The sequence below is a fragment of the Sus scrofa genome, unplaced genomic scaffold, assembly GCF_000003025.6.
Source record: "Sus scrofa isolate TJ Tabasco breed Duroc unplaced genomic scaffold, Sscrofa11.1 Contig34, whole genome shotgun sequence".
Lineage (NCBI taxonomy): Eukaryota > Metazoa > Chordata > Mammalia > Artiodactyla > Suidae > Sus > Sus scrofa.
The window spans coordinates 44280-63811 of record NW_018085181.1 but is presented as its reverse complement, the minus strand read 5'-3'; the positions used below and the strand labels follow the sequence as shown (position 1 = coordinate 63811).

Below are 19532 nucleotides of genomic sequence, written 5' to 3'. Positions count from 1 at the left end.
AAATGAAAAGACTCACTTTTGAAGGCAAGTCTGCAATAAAGGGAGGAAGTCATCCATACCCAAATCTAGTAGGGAAGTAAAAAACAAAGTAGTAAAGTCATTTATGACCCCAATAAGCAGTTACAGGATACACAAAACAGTTGAAAGCAATTGGGTGTAAAATGTGATAACAAATCATGAGTAATCATGAGGAAGGAGAATACAGATGCACTTTTTAAAAATGAATTTGAAGTTTAGAGATGAACAATCATATATATATGTATATATATATATATGCATATACATATATATACGTATATATATATATATGTGTATATATATATATATATATATAAAACAGTCATATATATAAAACAGCAACCACAATGGTAAAAAAGTGAAAGCATCTCCTGTAATATCCGGAGCAAGACAAGGATGTCCCCGTTCATCACTTCTATTAAACATAGTTTTAGAAGTCCTCACCATATCACTCAGAGAAAAATAGAAAGTGATCCAAATTGGAAAAGATAGTAATATAATTGATATGCCTTCTATTGTGTATTAACTTTATCTGTGGGCTAGTTTCTATCTTAATGGCAAAATTTGCATAGTTTGTGCCATATTTTATATCCACACACCATGATGTTCAAAGGGAGAAACACTACCATTTTGTGGTGTCTTTTCAAATAAAGGATATTTATTTCCCAGAAATTTCCAGAGAATCACCTTTCTTGTGTCATTGGCCTCAAATAAGTCACCTATTTTTCACTTAACAGACCTCTGTTATTCAGTGATGGTATGTTTGGGGGTGAGTGGTGCAGAAAAATTTGGTACTAAATTTTAGAAAAGGGACACTAAATCAATGCAAGTCTGAAATCTAAAAAGATCCCTTGAGGTAGACAGTGAATATAGGATTTACCACATCCCTATTATTTCAGAGCTTCTCAAAATATGTAACGTCCAGGTTCCTTATTCCTTATAAAGTATCTTATGACCATAAAGGTCCTTGTTAAAGTAGATTATATCTATCCACTTTTACCATATTAGAAATGAAAATCTAGAAAATGATTTTTGTAATTAATTGAAAAATAAATGTAATAAGCCTGGAACATATTCCCTTGGCTAATTATATTAAAACTTATTGCAGGAAATATTCATTGAATGGCCATATATATTCATCAAGTTATTAAGTATTGCTGATATGAAATCAATTATATCATGTTTGATCTTCACAGGTAGCATATAGGTCTTTATTTTAATATTCAACAGTTATAATTTACTATTTTTTTTAAATGTTGCTCCTATCTGTGCCCTCTTCTCCTTTCAGGGTATTCTCCAGGTTCATTTCTCATCTAATACATGATTTGTTTAAATTAATCTTCTTGCTTCAGGACTTTCAATCAATTGCAAGGTCAGGTTTCTGAAATGTACGGTATTATTACTCAGCTCCTGGAACTTTAGTGTCTGATGGTTCTGTGAAAAATTTGATTTCTTAGGGTGGCATTTAAGAGACTTAATAACCTGACCAGGTTCCCCTCATTTCCCTACATTCACCACCAGCTGTCATCAATAGTTTCATCAGGTTTCTGACTCTGTGCATACGTCCACCTCCCTCATATCTATTCCCAGTGCTAAACTTATATGCTTCATTTCGGTCATAACCATTCCTGTTTTCCTATATGTAACACTTATTCCTGTTTTTTTTTTTTTTTTTATTTTCCCACTGTACAGCAAGGGAGTCAGGTTATCCTTACATGTATACATTGCAATTACAGTTTTTCCCCCACTCTTTCTTCTATTGCAACATGAGTATCTAGACATAGTTCTCAATGCTATTCAGCAGGATCTCCTTGTAAATCTATTCTAGGTTGTGTCTGATAAGCCCAAGCTCCCGATCCCTCCCACTCCCTCCCCCTGTTTTTAAGGCATATTTTACTTCTGATGCTACTGAGTACCCCAGGCTATAAGAATCTCCATTTTCTGAACTCCTAAGCATGTGGGTCAAAAAGGCATAATTGATTCAAATTATAGTTGATTTCCATAACCCTGATGAATTTAGGAAAGCGTCTGAGTATTACAAGGCATGAGATTTTTACTGAGGAAAATCATGAAAATTCATATCTAATAATTTGGTAGCTAATAAATACATAAAGTTTAGCTTATCAAGCACCAAGCAGAGACCAGGTTCTGAGTAAATTACCTTTTGCTTTCATATTTGCACATGTTAAGTATCAATAAATATTATAAATATATTTAAATTTTTACTGTTTTCTGTCTCATTTCATGCCTGATCAAAACTTCCAGCTTTTTGTTAGTGCTATGCATATATGAATTATTTAAGTTGGGGAGTTGCCATTTTGACTCAGTGGTAATGAATCTGACTCGTAACCATGAGGATGTAGTTTTAATCCCTGGCCTCTCTCAGTGGGTTCAGGATCTGGCATTGCCATGAACTCTGGTGTAGGTCACAGATCCTATCTTGCTTTGGCTGTGGCATAGGCTGACAGCTGCAGCTCTGACTTGACTCCTAGCCTGCTTTTATCCCTATGCCACATGCATGGTCCCAAAAAATCAAAAACAAAAATTTATGTTGCAACTACCTTGGGTTGTGGTATTCTTAATAACAAGCAGAAAAAGGTGAAATAATAGCAGAGAGAAAATGTTTTATTAAAGTATATATTCAGGAAATGCTCCATCATATGTAATGGTCAACCATACAAAATACATGAGGATATCAAATCTACAGTGATGTCGGTGTAAGTAGCATCATCATCAAGTACAGATTTATAAATCTCCAATATGCAGATCCTGGAATTCAGAGAACTTGAAAGAAAATTGACTTAGTCTAAAGAGGAAAGCGTTGTTGATTAAAGAATATATATTCTTGGTGATTTCATATTCAAACAATCTCTTGAATAACTTAAAATTGAGGATCAAATCAAAATATATAGTTTACTTCTGTCAGATGTTGTCGGTAAAGAGGGGACCAATATTTGAGAATTTGGGACAAGGGACAGTTTGTAAGATTACACCTAGGGATTCCAGAAATTTGCCAAAAACATATATTAGAGGTGATATTTATATATAATGATTTATTTCCTAGAATTTGCTGAATTTGTTGAACATTGCAATGTATTATACTCTGAAACATAGTTATGAAATACAGCTAATTACACTCTGACACAATTGTAACCAAAAGGATAGTTATTTAGCTCACTGCTGATGAAAACTACTAGCCTAGATTTTGGAATATCATTTACATTTGGGTATTTGACTCATACACCATCATGTTTTAGTAATTTAATGTTACATATGAACCCATTTTCCACATTGTTAGTACTCTCAATTTTTAAAAAAGTTTAATCAGATTGAAATGTTGCCCATATGATGTAGTATTTATTTCATAATGTTATGAAATCTTCAAAATTTTTTGGTAACATTTATTACTTCCTTATTTCTTAGACTATAAATAAAAGGGTTTAATAAAGGAATCACGAGAGTATAAAAAATAGCAACAGGTATATCTTTGTCTCCTTCATTACCTGAATTTGGCTGAACATACATGAAGATAAGAGAACCATAGAATATGGAGACAGAGAGAAAGTGGGATGCACAAGTAGATAAGGCTTTGCCTCTGCTTTTGTTGGATTTCATTGTGAAAATTGTGAAAAGGATGAAAAAGTAAGAGATTACTACTATGGTAATAGTGAAGATTAAAACTGACCCAGCGAATATAAATACCATCAATTGATTGATGTAAGGGTCAACACAGGAGAGTCTGAACAATGGAAGAACATCACAAAAGAAGTGATTAATTTGATTAAACTTACAGAAAGTTAATCTAAAGAGAAACCCTGTATGAATCATGGGATTCATGTTTCCAGCTATGTAGGCACCTGTGGTCATTTGAAGGCAGAGTTTGTTGGACATCCAGGTGTGGTACTGCAGTGGGTTGCAGATGGCCACATAGCGATCAAAGGCCATTGCTGCTAGGAGAAAGCAGTCTGCAGTTTCAGCAAGGCAGAGAAAATAAAATTGTGCCATGCATTCATAGAGGGAAATGATTCTGTCCTTGGAAAAGAAGTTCTGTAGCAACTTGGGGGTGATGGCACTGGAACAACAGGAATCCATCAGAGCGAGGTTACCCAGAAAGATGTACATTGGTGTGTGAAGACGACGCTGTATAAATATCAGTGCCACCAGACCAAGGTTTCCCACCATGGTGATCAGGTAGATGATAAGGAACACCAGAAACAGAATGGTCCTCAGCTCTGGGTGATTACTAAATCCTATGAGGATAAATTCAGTTGTCAAGGAGTGGTTATCCTCAGTCATATTGAACTTCTCATTGACTTGACACTTGTTGAGAAGAAAGTTTTGAAATTAGTGTGTGTATAATTTTCCTTTCAAAATTTTCTTTTTATGAGGAATGGAACTCTACTTTAAACTTCTTCATTTACTCTGGCTGCAGGAACACACACCTATAGGGACATTCATTTCTGTTCAGTGTAAGCCTTTAAGATCTTGACTGAGAAAAACAGGATTCCCATAAAAAATGTTGGAAATTCTAGGGAGGATGCTTAAAGTGGAAAAACTTGTTCTTGTGAATTTTTAGAGAATAATATACAGATCTATGTTACCCATATTTGGTTCAGTATTCCCAAGTAATGTGTGTTAATTTTTTTACTAGAGTGTCTTAGATAAATGTCAAATCAGTTTTCAGGTGTATATATGTAAGTATATGTCTTTCTGTGTTTGTATATATGTGTATATATATGTATGCTTATACATTTATAATTGAGAAAATTTAATTTTTATATATTCTCAAGAAGAGTGAATGTTTTAATAGCATAAAGAGATATGTTGATTTTCTGTCTTAGGAATTGCATGGAAATAACTAAGGATACAGAAATTTATTGTGAAATGCCAAGAAAATAAATACCCATAGGTTATCACTTCTTTGATTTCTTTTCTCAGTGTCATGTTAAATACATTATTCTTTTTGACTATGCTCAAATATCTAAGTCCTTCCATCTTTATGTAAAGCATCGTTTTTATATAATGTTACTTAATAAAGTAGACTTGGTGCCTGGAAATATCAAGAGTATCTTATATACCCTTCACTATCTAGAATCAATTCTGTATCCTCTAGCATTGCTTTTGTTTCATATGTGCATGCACATTTTCCTTTTTATAGTACTGGTATTTTGAAGGTTTCTGTGACTTATACTTCTAAGAACAGAAGTACATTACTATGGGAAAAAAAGCATGGTTGATTCCAATCCTACCTCTTTTCCAGTGACCTGAGATGAGTGAATTTGTTTTCAGTATTGCACAGGAATCCGTAATGAAATAGTTGTCATCTGCAAATTAACAATTATGAAGAAGTTTACAAAGGACATTATTCAAAATTCATTGTTTAAAAATCTGTACATCTTTCATCTACAGGAATTACCTTATTTATAAAACAATTATGTAAGATTTTCTGAAGTATGTAACAGCGCATAAAAGGCTAATAAAAGTAAGCCATGCTTTTATACTTTAGTTTTCTAACACTTTGAAATAGAATAGCAGAAATCCTTTAAATCTTAATATTATTTGTGAGAAAAGATTTTGTTTCCTTTTCAAAGTCTACATTCTTTGTATTAGTGATCTACAAAACATTCAATTGTCTAATTATATAAATTCTTTGGTCAAAATGGTTTATATCAATTAAAAATTACAAGCTCTGACAAGTTTTATTTTTTTGTTTTAATATATTAAACATAGGGTACTTTTTTTTTTTTTTTGTCTTTTTGCCTTTTCTTGGGCTGCTCCCATGGCGTATGGAGGTTCCTAGGCTAGGGGTCGAATCGAAGCTGTGGCCACCAGCCTACGACAGAGCCACAGCAACGCAGGATCCAAGCCATGTCTGTGACCTACAGCACAGCTCATGGCAACGCCGGATCGTTAACCCACTGAGCAAGGGCAGGGACTGAACCCACAACCTCATGGTTCGTAGTCGGATTCGTTAACCACTGCGCCACGACGGGAACTCCAGGGTACTTTCTTATTTAGCTAAGATAAAAATAACTTTCTATATACATGCCTGAAGTATATATAACAGAATTATATTCTGCCCTTACCTGTATGTTTTGAAGTTCTGCCTTTGAATCAGAGGTCCGCATGAGTTGCAATAATTTTTTTCATCCTTGTTTCCCATAGTCTTGTGTTTTTGAGTAGCCAGAATGATACATAAATTGTTGAACTCTAACAAGGAAAATGCTTAATCATTCAGAAAAATAAATACTAATTGATGATAATATTAACAGTAAAGGTAAACTAGAATATTCCTCTTACCTAGATTTCATGGAGAGGTGTTTTGTAACATCGACTTTTCTTTATGGTGTTAAGTCAATGAGAATTTCAGAATATAAGCCTTGGTCTCTAAGCATTTAGGATTAAAAGACTATGTCTGGGAGACTAGTAACACGTCAGTGCCAATAAATATTCTCCTTGCAATTCAAACTTAAATTTTCCATCAAATGCTAAAGGGATTTCCTCATAATGACTTCACTGTATTTCTATGGGGAGATTTGGTAACTATGCCATACACAACCTGATGTTAATTAAAGATGACCTATGGGGAGCTCCTGTTGTAGCTCAGGGGGTTAAAAATTGACATGGTATCTATGATGATGTGGGTTCAATCCCTGGCTTTGCTCGTTTTGTTAAGTATCTGGCATTGCCTCTGGCTGCAGTGTAAGTGGCTGAAGCAGTCAGATCCAGTGTTTCTGTTGCTGTGGCATAGGCTAGCAGGCAGAACTCTGATTCAGCCTCTATCCTGGGAACTTCCATATGCTGCAGATATGGCCCTAAATAGGAAAAAAAAAAGTGAACGATGAAAAGATGAGATTAAGTAAAAGATCTTCATTAAAATCACTAGGGCAATTTGAAGTCGTCTTGCATATTCTTATGTAACTGACTTCGTTTTTACAATTATTTTCATTCTTTGTGTAAAACGTAAAAGGAGAAGAAGAGTCAGGTGAGTATTACCTCCTTCTGGAGGATTTAATATGTTTATCAGATTTAAATTTTTATGCAAGATGTTTGAATTTGGTAAGGATACTAAAAGATATAGAAGTTTCTGGTGGTGGGATCCAGATGGTGAAGGAGTAAGACATGTGCATTCATTCAACTTCTCCCACAAGCACATCAGAAAACATCTGCATATAGTAAAATTCTCACAGGACATCTACTGAATCCTGGCTGAAGACCTTAAACCTCAAAAAGGGGTAAGAAACCTGCCACATAACTGGGTGGAGAAAAGGAAGAGAGAGGGGGAGAGAAAGAGAGACATGAATACCACCTCTGAGTGGGAGCTGATAGAGGGAAGGAACCCCATACCCTGGGAAACATCCTGATGAACAGATCAGCCAAACTGAGGGCCCTCAAAGCCTCAATGAAAAGCCTGACAGCTGGACTGAGGAGGGCAAAGCAGAGAGCGAGAGCCACCCAAACTATTGGTACCACCTCCCAAGACACCACAGCCTGTTCCACACAGTATGGACTGGGTGCTGAGACACAGGCTCTGGAGGTCTGTTATGGAGAGAGGACTAGGGTTGGCTGCATGGAGTCAGAATGCGGAGCTGGGGAGCTGTGCACCATGGGCTAGGGTGCAGAGCACCATAGCTGAGGGAACCCAGAAGGAGGTCTGGGCCCACAGGAGTAGCAAGGCCTCATTGTTGGGGAGGTCAAGGGGCAGAGTGGCAGACGACCAGAGGAATATCTTTCTTTGTGTGTGCATGGACTCTTGTATGTTGTATCTTTGAGCAGTGGGGCCCCTTTCATGTGGGCTGAGGGTAGCAGTGGTTCCTTAATGGGCTAAGCATCATGGGACACTTGTGTGGTTTTCAGGTGTTGGGGGCAAACTCAGTCATCTCAGACTCCAGAGGTGGTAATGGGCCACAACCACTAGGGGTTCATCAAAAGGCAACCCCAACTCCCCAGTCTCCTCATGAGTCAGCACAATGGTGGACACTGCAACTCAGTACCACCCATTGTTGCTCCCAGGTCCCTGGTAATGAGCATGCCCTGATGCTGCCACTGCCACATGCTCTAGGTGCCACCATATTCCTGAGGGTCACTGTCACCTCCAAGATCCCTTCAACTAGGAGAAGCCTGCACCACCTTCCTGTAGGTCCTTGCAACTTACAGGAGCCCGCCAATGAGGCACTGGCTACTAGCGCTTCCCGTTTCCTCCAACTCCCTGGAAGGATGCACAGCACCCTAAAAATAAAGAGTAAGAACTCACAGAATCCTCATGGGCCCTAGACATATAAATAGCCTTCCAGAATACATTAGTGGTTTTTCCGTATACTCACAGAATAAGAAAAAGATAAGTGAAATGAAGACACTCAGCAACCATTCCCAGTTAAAAGACAGAAGAAGTCACCTGAAGGAGAAAACATGAAACAGACCTCTGCAGCCTATAAGAACAAAGTTCAAAAAGGAGATGGTGAAAATACTGAAGGAAATAAGAACAAATATGAAGGGATTAAAAGAAGATGTGAATGGTAATGCAGATGACTTTGAAACGGAACTGGAAAATACAATGAGGAGCCTAGAAAAATTAGATTCTTCATTTTCAGAGATGCAAGCTGATTAAAAGGCACTGAAGAGCAGAAGGATTAGTGCAGAGGAACAAATTAGTGACTTGGAAGATAGAATAATGAAAATCACCCAATCAGGACGGTGGGAAGAAAACCAAACGACAAAACATGCAAGCAGGTTTAGAGACCTATGGGATAATATGAAGTGGGCCAATCTAGGATATTAGGGATTCAAGAAGCAGAGGAAAGAAAAGGGGACTGAAAATATGTTGAAGGAATCATGGCTCAAAACTTTCCAAATCAAATGGTAACTGATCTCTAGATACAGAAGCACAGAGGTCCTCAACCAAGAGGAACCCAAACAGGCTCACAACAAGACATATTATACTAAAAATGGCAGAAGTTAAATAAAGGATTGTGAAGTCAGAAAGGGTAAAAGAGTTAATTATAAGAAAACCTCCATAAGGTTTTCAGTTGATTTTCTGCAGAAACACTACAGGCCGGAAGAGAGTGTCATGATATGTTCAGATATCTAAAAGGAAACACCTGCAGCCTGGAATACTCTATCCAGCAAGACTATCATTTAAAATAGAAAGAAAATATAAGAATTTCTTCAGGAGACAAAAACTAAAAGAATACTGCAATACTAAACCCGTTCTAAAAGAAATAGTGAAAGGGGTCCTCTACATAAAAAAATGAAAGAAGAAATAGGATGGAAGACATCAAAATTGGAAATTAATCAGTCAAATAAGCCAGTATACAGAACTAAAAGAAAAAATAAAACAATTTTTAAAGAGACATGAATGCAAGAAGCAGCAAAAAGAATATACATGAAAATATTAAAAACAGGGACATCAAAATTAGAAAACGTGGGGAAGGAATGTAAGAACATATAGATTCTATTTTTAGAATGTATGTCTTTGAGCCTATATGACTGTCAGGTTAAAGCAAGCAAATACGGGAAGGGGCTTCACATATGTGAAAAAGTGGGTAACTGCAAATCAAAACCAAAAATACATTTAGAAAAATGAAAAAGAAGAGGGCACAGCATAGAATAAAGGAAATCATCCAACCAAAACAAAAAGGGAACACAGAGAAAATGTAGAAAAAAACTGGAAATCAAGGTTTAAAGGGCAATAAATACATATTTCTCAATAATTACTTTAAATGTCAATTGAATGGGTGCTCCAATCAGTAGGCCAAGAGTGATAGACTGGATAAAAAATAAGAGCCTACAATATGCTGCCTATAAGGAACTCACCTTAGGGCAAAGGTCAAATATATATTGCAAGTTAGGGATGGTAAAAAAAAAAACATTTCATGTGAATGGGAAATACAGGAAAGGCTGAGTCTCAATCCTTATATCAGACAAAATAGATTTTAAAATGAAGGCCATAAAGCAAGACAAGGAAGGACACTGTTTAATGATAAAAAGATCAATTCAAGAAGAGGTTATTACACTTGTCAATATATATGTCCCTAATATAGGAACACCCAAATATATACACCAAATATGAACAGACCAAAAAGGAAAATTGACAGGAATACAGTAATAGTAGGAGTTTTTAACACCCCAGTCACATCAATCGACAGATCCTCTAGACAGAATATCAATAAGGCAATAGCAATCCTAAATGACCCAAAAGAAGAATTAGACTTAATTGATATTCTCATTACATTACATCCAAAAAGCAGAATATACATCCATGGAACATTCTCAAACATTGCCACATAATGGGGCACAAAACTAACCTCATCACATTTAAGAGTATAGAAATTATTTCACTTATCTTCTCTGACCACAGTGGCATGAAACTAGTAACCACCAGAAAAGAAATGGAAAAAAAACACCTGACTTTATGGAGACTAAAAAACATGTTACTACAAAACCAATGGGTCAACAAGTAAATCAAAGGAAAATTAAAAAAAAATCCTTAAGACAAATGATAATGAAAACAACCATTCAAAATTATTAGAATGCTATGAAAGCATTTCTTAGAAGGAAGTTCACAGCATACCTGCCTTCCTCAGAAAAGAAAAAAAATCTGAAATCAACAACTTTCCCTACCACCTGAAAGAATTAGTCAAAGAAGAACCAACAAAACCTGATGCCAGCACAAGGAAAGAAATCATACATTTTGGAGAGGAAACCAATAAAATAGACTGTCAAAAAAATAGAAAAAAAATCAATAAAACAAGGAACTGATTTTTTGAAAGGGTAAAGAAAATTGGCAAACCTTTGCACTGACTCAACTAGAAGAGGAGAGGATGAACTCAGATAAATAAAGTAAGAAATGAAGAAGGTGACATATCAATTCATAGTGCAGAAATATAATATATATGTAAGAGAATATTATGAATGATTATATGCCAACGAATTTGACCACCTGGAGAAATGGACAAGTTTTCAGAGACATACAGCCTGCCAAAACTAAATCATGAAGAGACAGATCAAATGAACAGTCCAATCAGTACAAATGAAATTAAATATGTAATAAAAACACTCCATACAAACGGAATTCCAAGTCTAGATAGATTCATGGGAGAATTCTACCAAACATGCAAGAAGAAAGTCATACCCATTCTTCTTAAACTTTTCCAAAAATTTGAAGAAGAAAAGGAACACTTCCAAAATCATTCTATGAAGTCACAATCACACTGATGTCAAAACCAGACAAAGATTACCAAAAAAGAAAATTATAGGCCAATATCTTTAATGAATAGAGGTGCAAAAATTCTCAACAAAATTTTAGCCAACCAAATCCAAAAACATATAATAAAGATCATACACCACAACCAAGTGGGGTTCATTCCAAATTCACAAGAATGGTTCAATATATGCAAATCAAACAACACACACCACATTAACAATAGAAATGTCAAAACCCACATCATCATCTCAAGAGATGGAGAAAAACCATTTAACAAAACCCAGCATTCATTCATGATAAAAATTCCTACTGTAGTTTGTATAGCAGGAACATAACATAACATCATAAAAGTCATTTCTGACAAACCCACAGGCAGTACAGCACTCAGTGGAGAAAAGCTGAAAGGCTTGCAGCTAAAATCTGGAAGAAGGCAAGGATGCCCACTGCCACAACTTTTATTCCACATAGTGTTAGAAATCCTATCCACAGCAATCAGACAAAATAAATAAAAGGTATCCAAGTTGGAAGAGAAGAGGTAAAATTGTCTCTCTATGCAGATGACATGATACTATGTATAGAAAAGCCTTAGGACTCTGACAAAAACTATTCAAACTGATCAAAGAATCCAGCCAAGTATCAGAATCCAAGATTAACATTCAGAAATTGGTTGTATTTATGTACGCTGATGAATGTTAGAGAAGGAATACAAAAATAACAAAACCTTTTAACACTGCACCCTTAAAAAGTAAAAACCTAGGAATAAACCTGTCCAAGGACTTATATGCTGAGAACTATAAAAGATTAATCAAGGAAATAAAAGAGGATTCAAAGAAATGGAAAGATATCCCATGCTCCTGGATCAGAAGAATTAATGTCATTAAAATGGGCATACTACACAAAGCAATCTACAGATTCAATGCAATCCCTATCAAATAACCCATGCTATTTTTCACAGAACTGGAACAAACCATCCAAAATTTTATATGGAATGATAAAAGACACAGAATTGCCAAACCAATACTGAGCAAACAAACACCAAGTGGGAGGAAAAACTCCGCCAGAGTTTAGACAATATTACAAAGCTACCGCAATCAAGTCAGTGTGGTACTGGTACAACAATGGACATGCAGGCCAATGGAACAGAATAGAGAACCCACAAATAAACCCAGATAGCTATGTTCACTGAATCTTCAGCAAAGGAGGCAAGAGTATAAAATGGGGTAAAGTCTCTTCAGCAAGTGGTGCTGGCAAAACTGGACAGTTTCCTGTATCATCAATGACACTGGAGCACACCCTCATTCCATGCCCAAAAAGAAACTCAAAATGGCATAAAGATTTTAGTATGAGTCAAGACACCATGAAACACCTAGAAAGCAACATAGGCAAAGCACTCTGACCTCAACCGTACAAGTGCTTTCTTAGGTCAGTCTCCCAAAGCAATAGAAATGGAAACAAAACTAATCCAATGGTACCTAATCAAACTTAAAAGCTTTTGCCCAGAAAAGGAGACCATTCAAAAAACAACAACCTACTGAATGGTAGAAAATAGTTTCATATGATGCAACTGACAGGGCTTAATCTCGGAAATATACAAACAATTCATACAAAGCAACAGCAAATAAATAAACAACTATATTGAAAATTGGCAGAAGACTTGAGTAGACATTTTTCAAAAGACATAACAGTTTAGCAACAAGCCCAGAAGAAAAAGCTCATAATCACTATTAGAGAAATGCAAATCAAAACTACAGTGAGGGACCTCATCACATCTGTCAGAGTGACCATCATTAACAAGTCTACAAATAACGAATGTCAGAGAGGGTGTGGAGAAGAGGGAAGTCACCTAAACTGTTGTTGGGAATGAAAATTGTTACAGCCACTATGGAGAATAGTATGGAAGTACCTCAAATGAGTAAATATGGAATTACCATATGATCCAGCATTCCTCTCCTGGGCATATATCTGGACAGAATTTTCATTGAAAAGGATGAGTGCATCCATATGTTCACTGCAGCTCTATTCACAGTAGCCCAGATATGGAACCTACCTAAATGTACAACAACAGATGAAAGGTAAGAAGATGGCAGTGTGTATACACAGTGGACTGCTACACAGCCATATAAAGAAGAAAATGCCATTTGCAGCAACATGGTTGGAACGACAGATTCTCATACTAAGGGAAGTAAATCTGAAAAAGAAACACAAATAATGTTATATCGCTTCCATCTGTATGTAATATACAGCTCAAAAGGAACCCATATACAGAAAGGAAGCAAACTCATGGACGTGGAGAAAAGACTTGTGGTTGCTGATGGGGAGGAGGAGGGAGAGGGATGGACAGGGAGTTTGGGGTGGTTGGTGCAAACGACTGCATTTTGAGTCAATGAGCAATGAGATACAGCTGTATGGCACAGGGAGGTATATCTAACCACTCCTGATGGAACATATGGAGGATAATGTGAAAAGAAATGTATATATGTGTATAACTGAGTCACTTTGCTTTACAGCAGAAATTGAAAGAATATTGTAAACCAATTATAATTTAAATAACTAAAAAGGTATAAAAGATTCAGCCAGGATATCAACTTCTTCACTAGAGTTGAGTTTGGGACCATGTTCTACAAAACCGTTTTTGGAAAATTGGTATTATCATTTAGCCCCACATATGAATCATTGAGACTCTTCTTACTTTTAAGTCTTTACCAGGTGCCTTTGTTCTTATCATCCTGATTTCCCCCATTTATTGTAGTAATTATCCTCTAACATGGTTTATTTATTTCTCAGGACATCTGTATTCAGTCACTCCGTCCCACAATGATGATTTGGTTAAGAGAGAAAACATGTTTCTGATATATTCATTCCTGTATTTCCAGCACTTGAATAATATGAAGCACTTTGTAGTGCTCAACAAACACTTGTCCAATGAATGAAAAAAGATTATACTCTCTTGCTCAAGTATTTGACATGATCCAAGATTTGTTTTCAAACAAACTGTTTTTCCTTATTTTGTCATTCCAGATGCTGCACAGTCTGTATCTTACCTCTCCTTGTTGCTTTCTGCCTCTCCCCTCAGGGCACATGTCCATATGGATCCCTTCCCTGCTCCTTTGAGGACCTGATTCATCAATTTGTTCATGTTTCTTCATCTCTGTGTCTTTCAGTGAGTCCTGCTTATCTTTGATCTCCCATCAGATCTTCCTGAGGACCTTCCTAGGTCCTTTAAATGAAATTGATTTTCCTGATCTCCATGATAATTACATGCTTTTATAATGCTTTTACCAGTTATCAAATGTGAACTGTGTATGTCTTGATTGTAAAAGTCTTAGCTTAATACGCTTAAGTCAGCAATCATGTTATACATCTTTTGGGCTTCTGAAAACAAACTGAGCTCGATTCTTTCTACAGGCTGCATTGATTTTCAAAATATTTCCATTCTGTGGAACCTTAATCAAGTGTTTACAATATACAGGGTGTTGAGAGAGACAATGTGTAGAATGTGGACAGGATATGGAGTTCTTAGGTTTTAGAAATGTTTCCTGACATGAAGCTCTTGATCTAGTATGGAGAAAGTCACTTGTATTGCTAGCTCACAGGCAATTCAGGCTCTGATGTAAAAAAAGGTATACATATACTGTGTGAAAATATGGCAAAGGAAGGCAATAAAGATGTGGAGGAAAAAAGAAAATTTTCTCCTTGAAAGTATCATTTCAGGTGAACCTTTCATGATTAGGAGGATTATAATATGTGAAGCACATGAGGAAAAGAAGGAACAGAATGCAAGCTTCTGATAAAATCCTGGAAGCTTGAAATAGTGAGACCGAATTAAAAAGTGGGTAGTAAATTAGGTTAGGTGAAGTTTACTCATATATGATGTAAGTAAAACTTGGAGGTAATATAGAGGGATTGGGCAAACTGCTTGTAAATTGTACTATTTGATTCCTTTCCTGCCAACTCACTGGACCTTCTTCAATAAGATCATAAGTAATGATAAAATCCAACACCCAAGTTCATCTAATCATCTTAAAACCTCCAGCTGGAGGGTTTTGTGTGATTGAAAATCTTCACCTCTGGTTCTGGGGTAACAGTCACTGCTTCTGTCTTTCTGAACCATTCCATCTCAGACTTTTCTGCTGCATTGTGTTTCTCTCTTTGCCTTAAAATCCTTGTGTTCCCCTAGGTTCTGTGCTTGACCACCCTCTTCTTTCACTCTAGAGTTTCCCCGGATTTTCCTATCTACTTAGATATTTCAACTATATTCCATCTTCTGGTGTCTTCACTAAATGAGACTTACAGACCACTTCTAGTAAATATTCACAAGGAAAATCACTGGGAGCATGTTTTAAAGATGTATATTTTTACCCAGTAATAGCTAAATATACCACTATGCCAAAATATTATATATATTATAAAATATGGGAATAGACATTAAGAATGACTTAGTAATGAAGTGGAATTAACATTTTAATTTATGTACTCATGCTATAATTTTTCTTCCTAGTAAAATATTATTAATTAAATAATAATAACCTTGTGATCAGATAAAGAAATGTGATGGTGTATGCTATATTATTCAGATCTTAGCTTAGTGCTGTGTTACAGCATTTTCAAAACTTGTTAGAATTTATTTATTCATTTATTTTTCTTCTTTGCACTTTCTTTTTTTATTGCTAGTTCCCCAATAGAATTTTTTCTGTACTGTACAGATAGTGACCCAGTTACACATACATGTATACATTCTTTTTTCTCCCATTATCATGCTCTCTCATAAGTGATTAGATATACTTCTCAGTTCTACACAGCAGGATCCATTCCAAAAACAGTGCTTTGCATCCATTAACCTCAAGCTCCCAATCCACCCCACTCGCTCCTCCTCCCTCTGAAGTTATTTCTAAATATTTCTTAATGTCTGACACAGTTGAAAAGATCTAATACACAGATATAGAGTAGTCAAATGGCGAAGAATGCAAATTTTTGTGGGATTCCAAAACAGGAAACGGGTCTCAAGCCCATCAGAGTTGTGGAGTAAACATAGATTTTGTTTGTTTTTGAACATCTAAGTTGAGTATTTATTTATTTATTTATTATTTTTGTCTTTTTGCTATTTCTTTGGGCCACTCCCGCGGCATATGGAGGTTCCCAGGCTAGGGGTCGAATTGGAGCTGTAGCTGCCAGTCTACGCCAGAGACACAGCTACACAGTATCTAAGCTGTGTCTGCAACCTACACCACAGCTCAGGGCAACGCCAGATCGTTAACCCACTGAGCAAGGGCAGGGACCGAACCCGCAACCTCATGGTTCCTAGTTGGATTCGTTAACTACTGCGCCACGACGGGAACTCCAAAGTTGAGTATTTTTTAATCTTTCCATCACTTGCTGCAATCTGGTATTTATCTGATGTCCAAGACCTATTCTAAATGGGAAAATATGTATGTTTCAAGTAATGAACTACCTGTTTGAACATTGTTGACATTCTGGTTACTGGCACAGGGAAATCCAGCTATGAATGCAGTGATCAACAGCAGTGATCAAAATCATCTTCATATTTCTACCTATTTCCTCTTTTAACATAGAGAAATGACCTTTTGTAGGGTGAAGAGGAGGTTCTGCAAGATTATTGATATGATTCTCTATATGTCAATTTTCCCCCTAATAAATGATAAATTCCTAGTAGGCAGGGGTGATCAGGTATCTTTTCATTCTCATCTGGGACATATGGTAGGACCTCAAACTGTGATTTGTTCTTGGTTCTGTATATCAGGTACTTTTTATTTATGTAAATATGTATGCAAGTATTTATTTTGTATTGTAGTATATTTGATTTACAATGTTGTATTTGTTTCAGATGTATAGGAAAGTGATTCAGTGATACACATATCCATTCTTTTCCAGATTCTTTTCCCATGTATATTACTACTGAATATTCCCTGTGTTAACAGTAGGACCTCATTAGCTATCTATTTTATATATAGTAGTATGTATATATTACTCTTTTTTAAAATTTTTTGTTCACTGGATGAAAGTTGTGACACAGGTTAGGAAGTTGGAAAATGGGCTGAGGTCAAATGGGTGATAGGAGGATCATATACATCAATTAATTATGTTTATAATATCCAGATTAGGTACTTTGATAATAAATCTCTCTGAAGAGTACTTAGTCTACTGTTCGTATTTGGTGTTTTTTATTACCTTTTTAGGTCACATTACATATATTTGGGATAAGATGAGAATCGAGATCTAATTTTCTCATGAAAAGGATAGCTTTCCAAACATCATTACATTCCTATTTGAAATTACATCTTCATTATATTCTGTACTTTTAAGTGGTTTGAGTTTATTCCTATATACATATTTAATTTCTTATATCTCCTTGTATATTTTGACTATCTATGATGTTGCCTTGTTTTCACTTATTCTGCAATGATTTTAAAATTTCAGAAGGCATTCATTATTCTAGATGTTTCTTAGAACACTTTAAATAGAAAAACTAGGATAATGACAATAATTGGATGTTCTTGAGGTGTACGTATGATGGAGATACCCAACAGAAACTCTATTTTCTATTTATGCTATTTGCATTGACCACAGAGAGGCAAAAGTATCCTTCACAAATGTAGGATAAAGAAGTCTCATTTGATCTTTTCAAGCAATCATAGCAAATCATAGCATTTCAAAAATTCCAATATCCATTGACAATAAAAACTATTCAAATTTTGAGAAGCTTGCACATATATGGCAGTTACAGTTTGTACTCCCAAATAAGCAGCAGTTCACAGAAAAAATCCTAGGAAATGTAGAAAAAGTTCTGAGATAGTAGAACTAAAGACAAGATAAACCTAAATTTATTGACTGGAACTAAAGCAAAGTTTGTTTAGAAGGAAATTTAGAATGTAATCATCTATGTTGTGCAGAGTGTAAAATATCTGAAAAAATAAGGTACTCTTCCCATTAAAGGAACATAAGAGCCAACTAAGACCAAAGCAAAAATGAGGAAGAAATAATAAATATTAGAGAATAAGTTAATAGAACAGAGACTGGAAAAGCAGTAGGGAATGTTAATGTATACAAGTTGGTTCTTTGAAGAGATTCCCAAAATTGAGAAACCCTTAGTTAGCTAATCAATGAAAGAAAGAACTCAAATTACTAAATTCAGAAATGAGAGGTCATTTACTATGTCATGCTTATAGAAAAGAAATGGTTTATAAGAAATGTTATGAGTAAATCTATGCCAACAGAGTTGTCAACTATGGTAAAATTGGCACACATTTCTTGAAAAACACAAATCACCAAAACTGATTGAGAATGAACTAGGAAATCATAATATTCTCATAACAAGAGATTGAATTTGTATTTTAGAAAACTACCAAAATATAAATGCCCAGGCCTAAGGGGCTTTGCTGTTGAATTCTACAAATATTTAAGAGGAATGAACACCAATCATTTAATGACTCTTGAATTAAAAAGGGGAAGACCCATATTTCCATTAATTCAATGAGGCCAACAGTATTCTGATACCCAAACCAGACACATATCATAAGAAAACTTTTTATTCAATCTGTGTTAGAAATAACTGGCAAAATTCTCAATAAAAGAATGTTCAACCAAATTCAGAGCCATAAAAAAAGCAGGTATGCTTTATATCCAGGTGAGATTTATTTTAGGAGTAATGGTTTCATTTTCCTTTCAAAAGCATATTTATTTAACACAACAAACCAGTAGATTTAAGGACCCAAACCAGGGCCCCATTATAAATGAAGAAGAAAAAGAAAAAGTATTCAACAAAGGAATGTTTATGAAATGGCCAAATATGTCGGGCTTCTTGTAAGGTAGTGTTGATATGAAATCAGTTATGACATGTTTGATACAGGAAGCAGATAGGCCTTCATTATATTCTCTAACAGGTCGAATTTACTCTGTAGAGTAGTCTCTCCTTTTAGAGTATTCTTCAGTTTCGGTTCTCTTCATCTAACGTATGAATGATTGAAGTTAGTCTCCTTGCTTCAGGTCCCTTTACAACACTTCACAGTCAATTGCAAGATCAGGTTCCAAAAGTGAACAACCATACTACTATGGTCCAGGAAGACATCAATGTTTTATGCTTCTAACATAGCTTCAGATACCTTAGGGTAGCATTTAAATTTTCAGTGATCTGATCCTCTTCCATCTTACTTTCTCATATTCACCGCTAGCTCTCACCCATACTGTTGTCAGCATTCTGACTCTGTTCAATGGTTCATCTCCCTCATCCCCGTTCACAGTGCCACACTCATTTCCATGAATATTACCTCTGGTCATACCCATTCATGTTGGTCTC

At 35.7% G+C, this 19532-nt stretch overlaps 1 protein-coding gene across 1 annotated transcript; it reads right to left on the bottom strand.

Moving 5' to 3' along the window:
* Nucleotides 1-3399: 3399 nt before the first annotated feature.
* Nucleotides 3400-4314, bottom strand: LOC110258717 (olfactory receptor 5K3-like). Its single transcript, XM_021081987.1, has one exon. It carries the CDS (start codon nucleotides 4312-4314, stop codon nucleotides 3400-3402), a length of 915 nt encoding a protein of 304 aa, XP_020937646.1.
* Between the last annotated feature and the right edge of the window lie 15218 nt (nucleotides 4315-19532).

What these genes read in the sequence shown, in the direction of transcription:
- LOC110258717 (XM_021081987.1), bottom strand. Translation starts at nt 4,314, where the DNA reads ATGACTGAGGATAACCACTCCTTGACAACTGAATTTATCCTCATAGGA.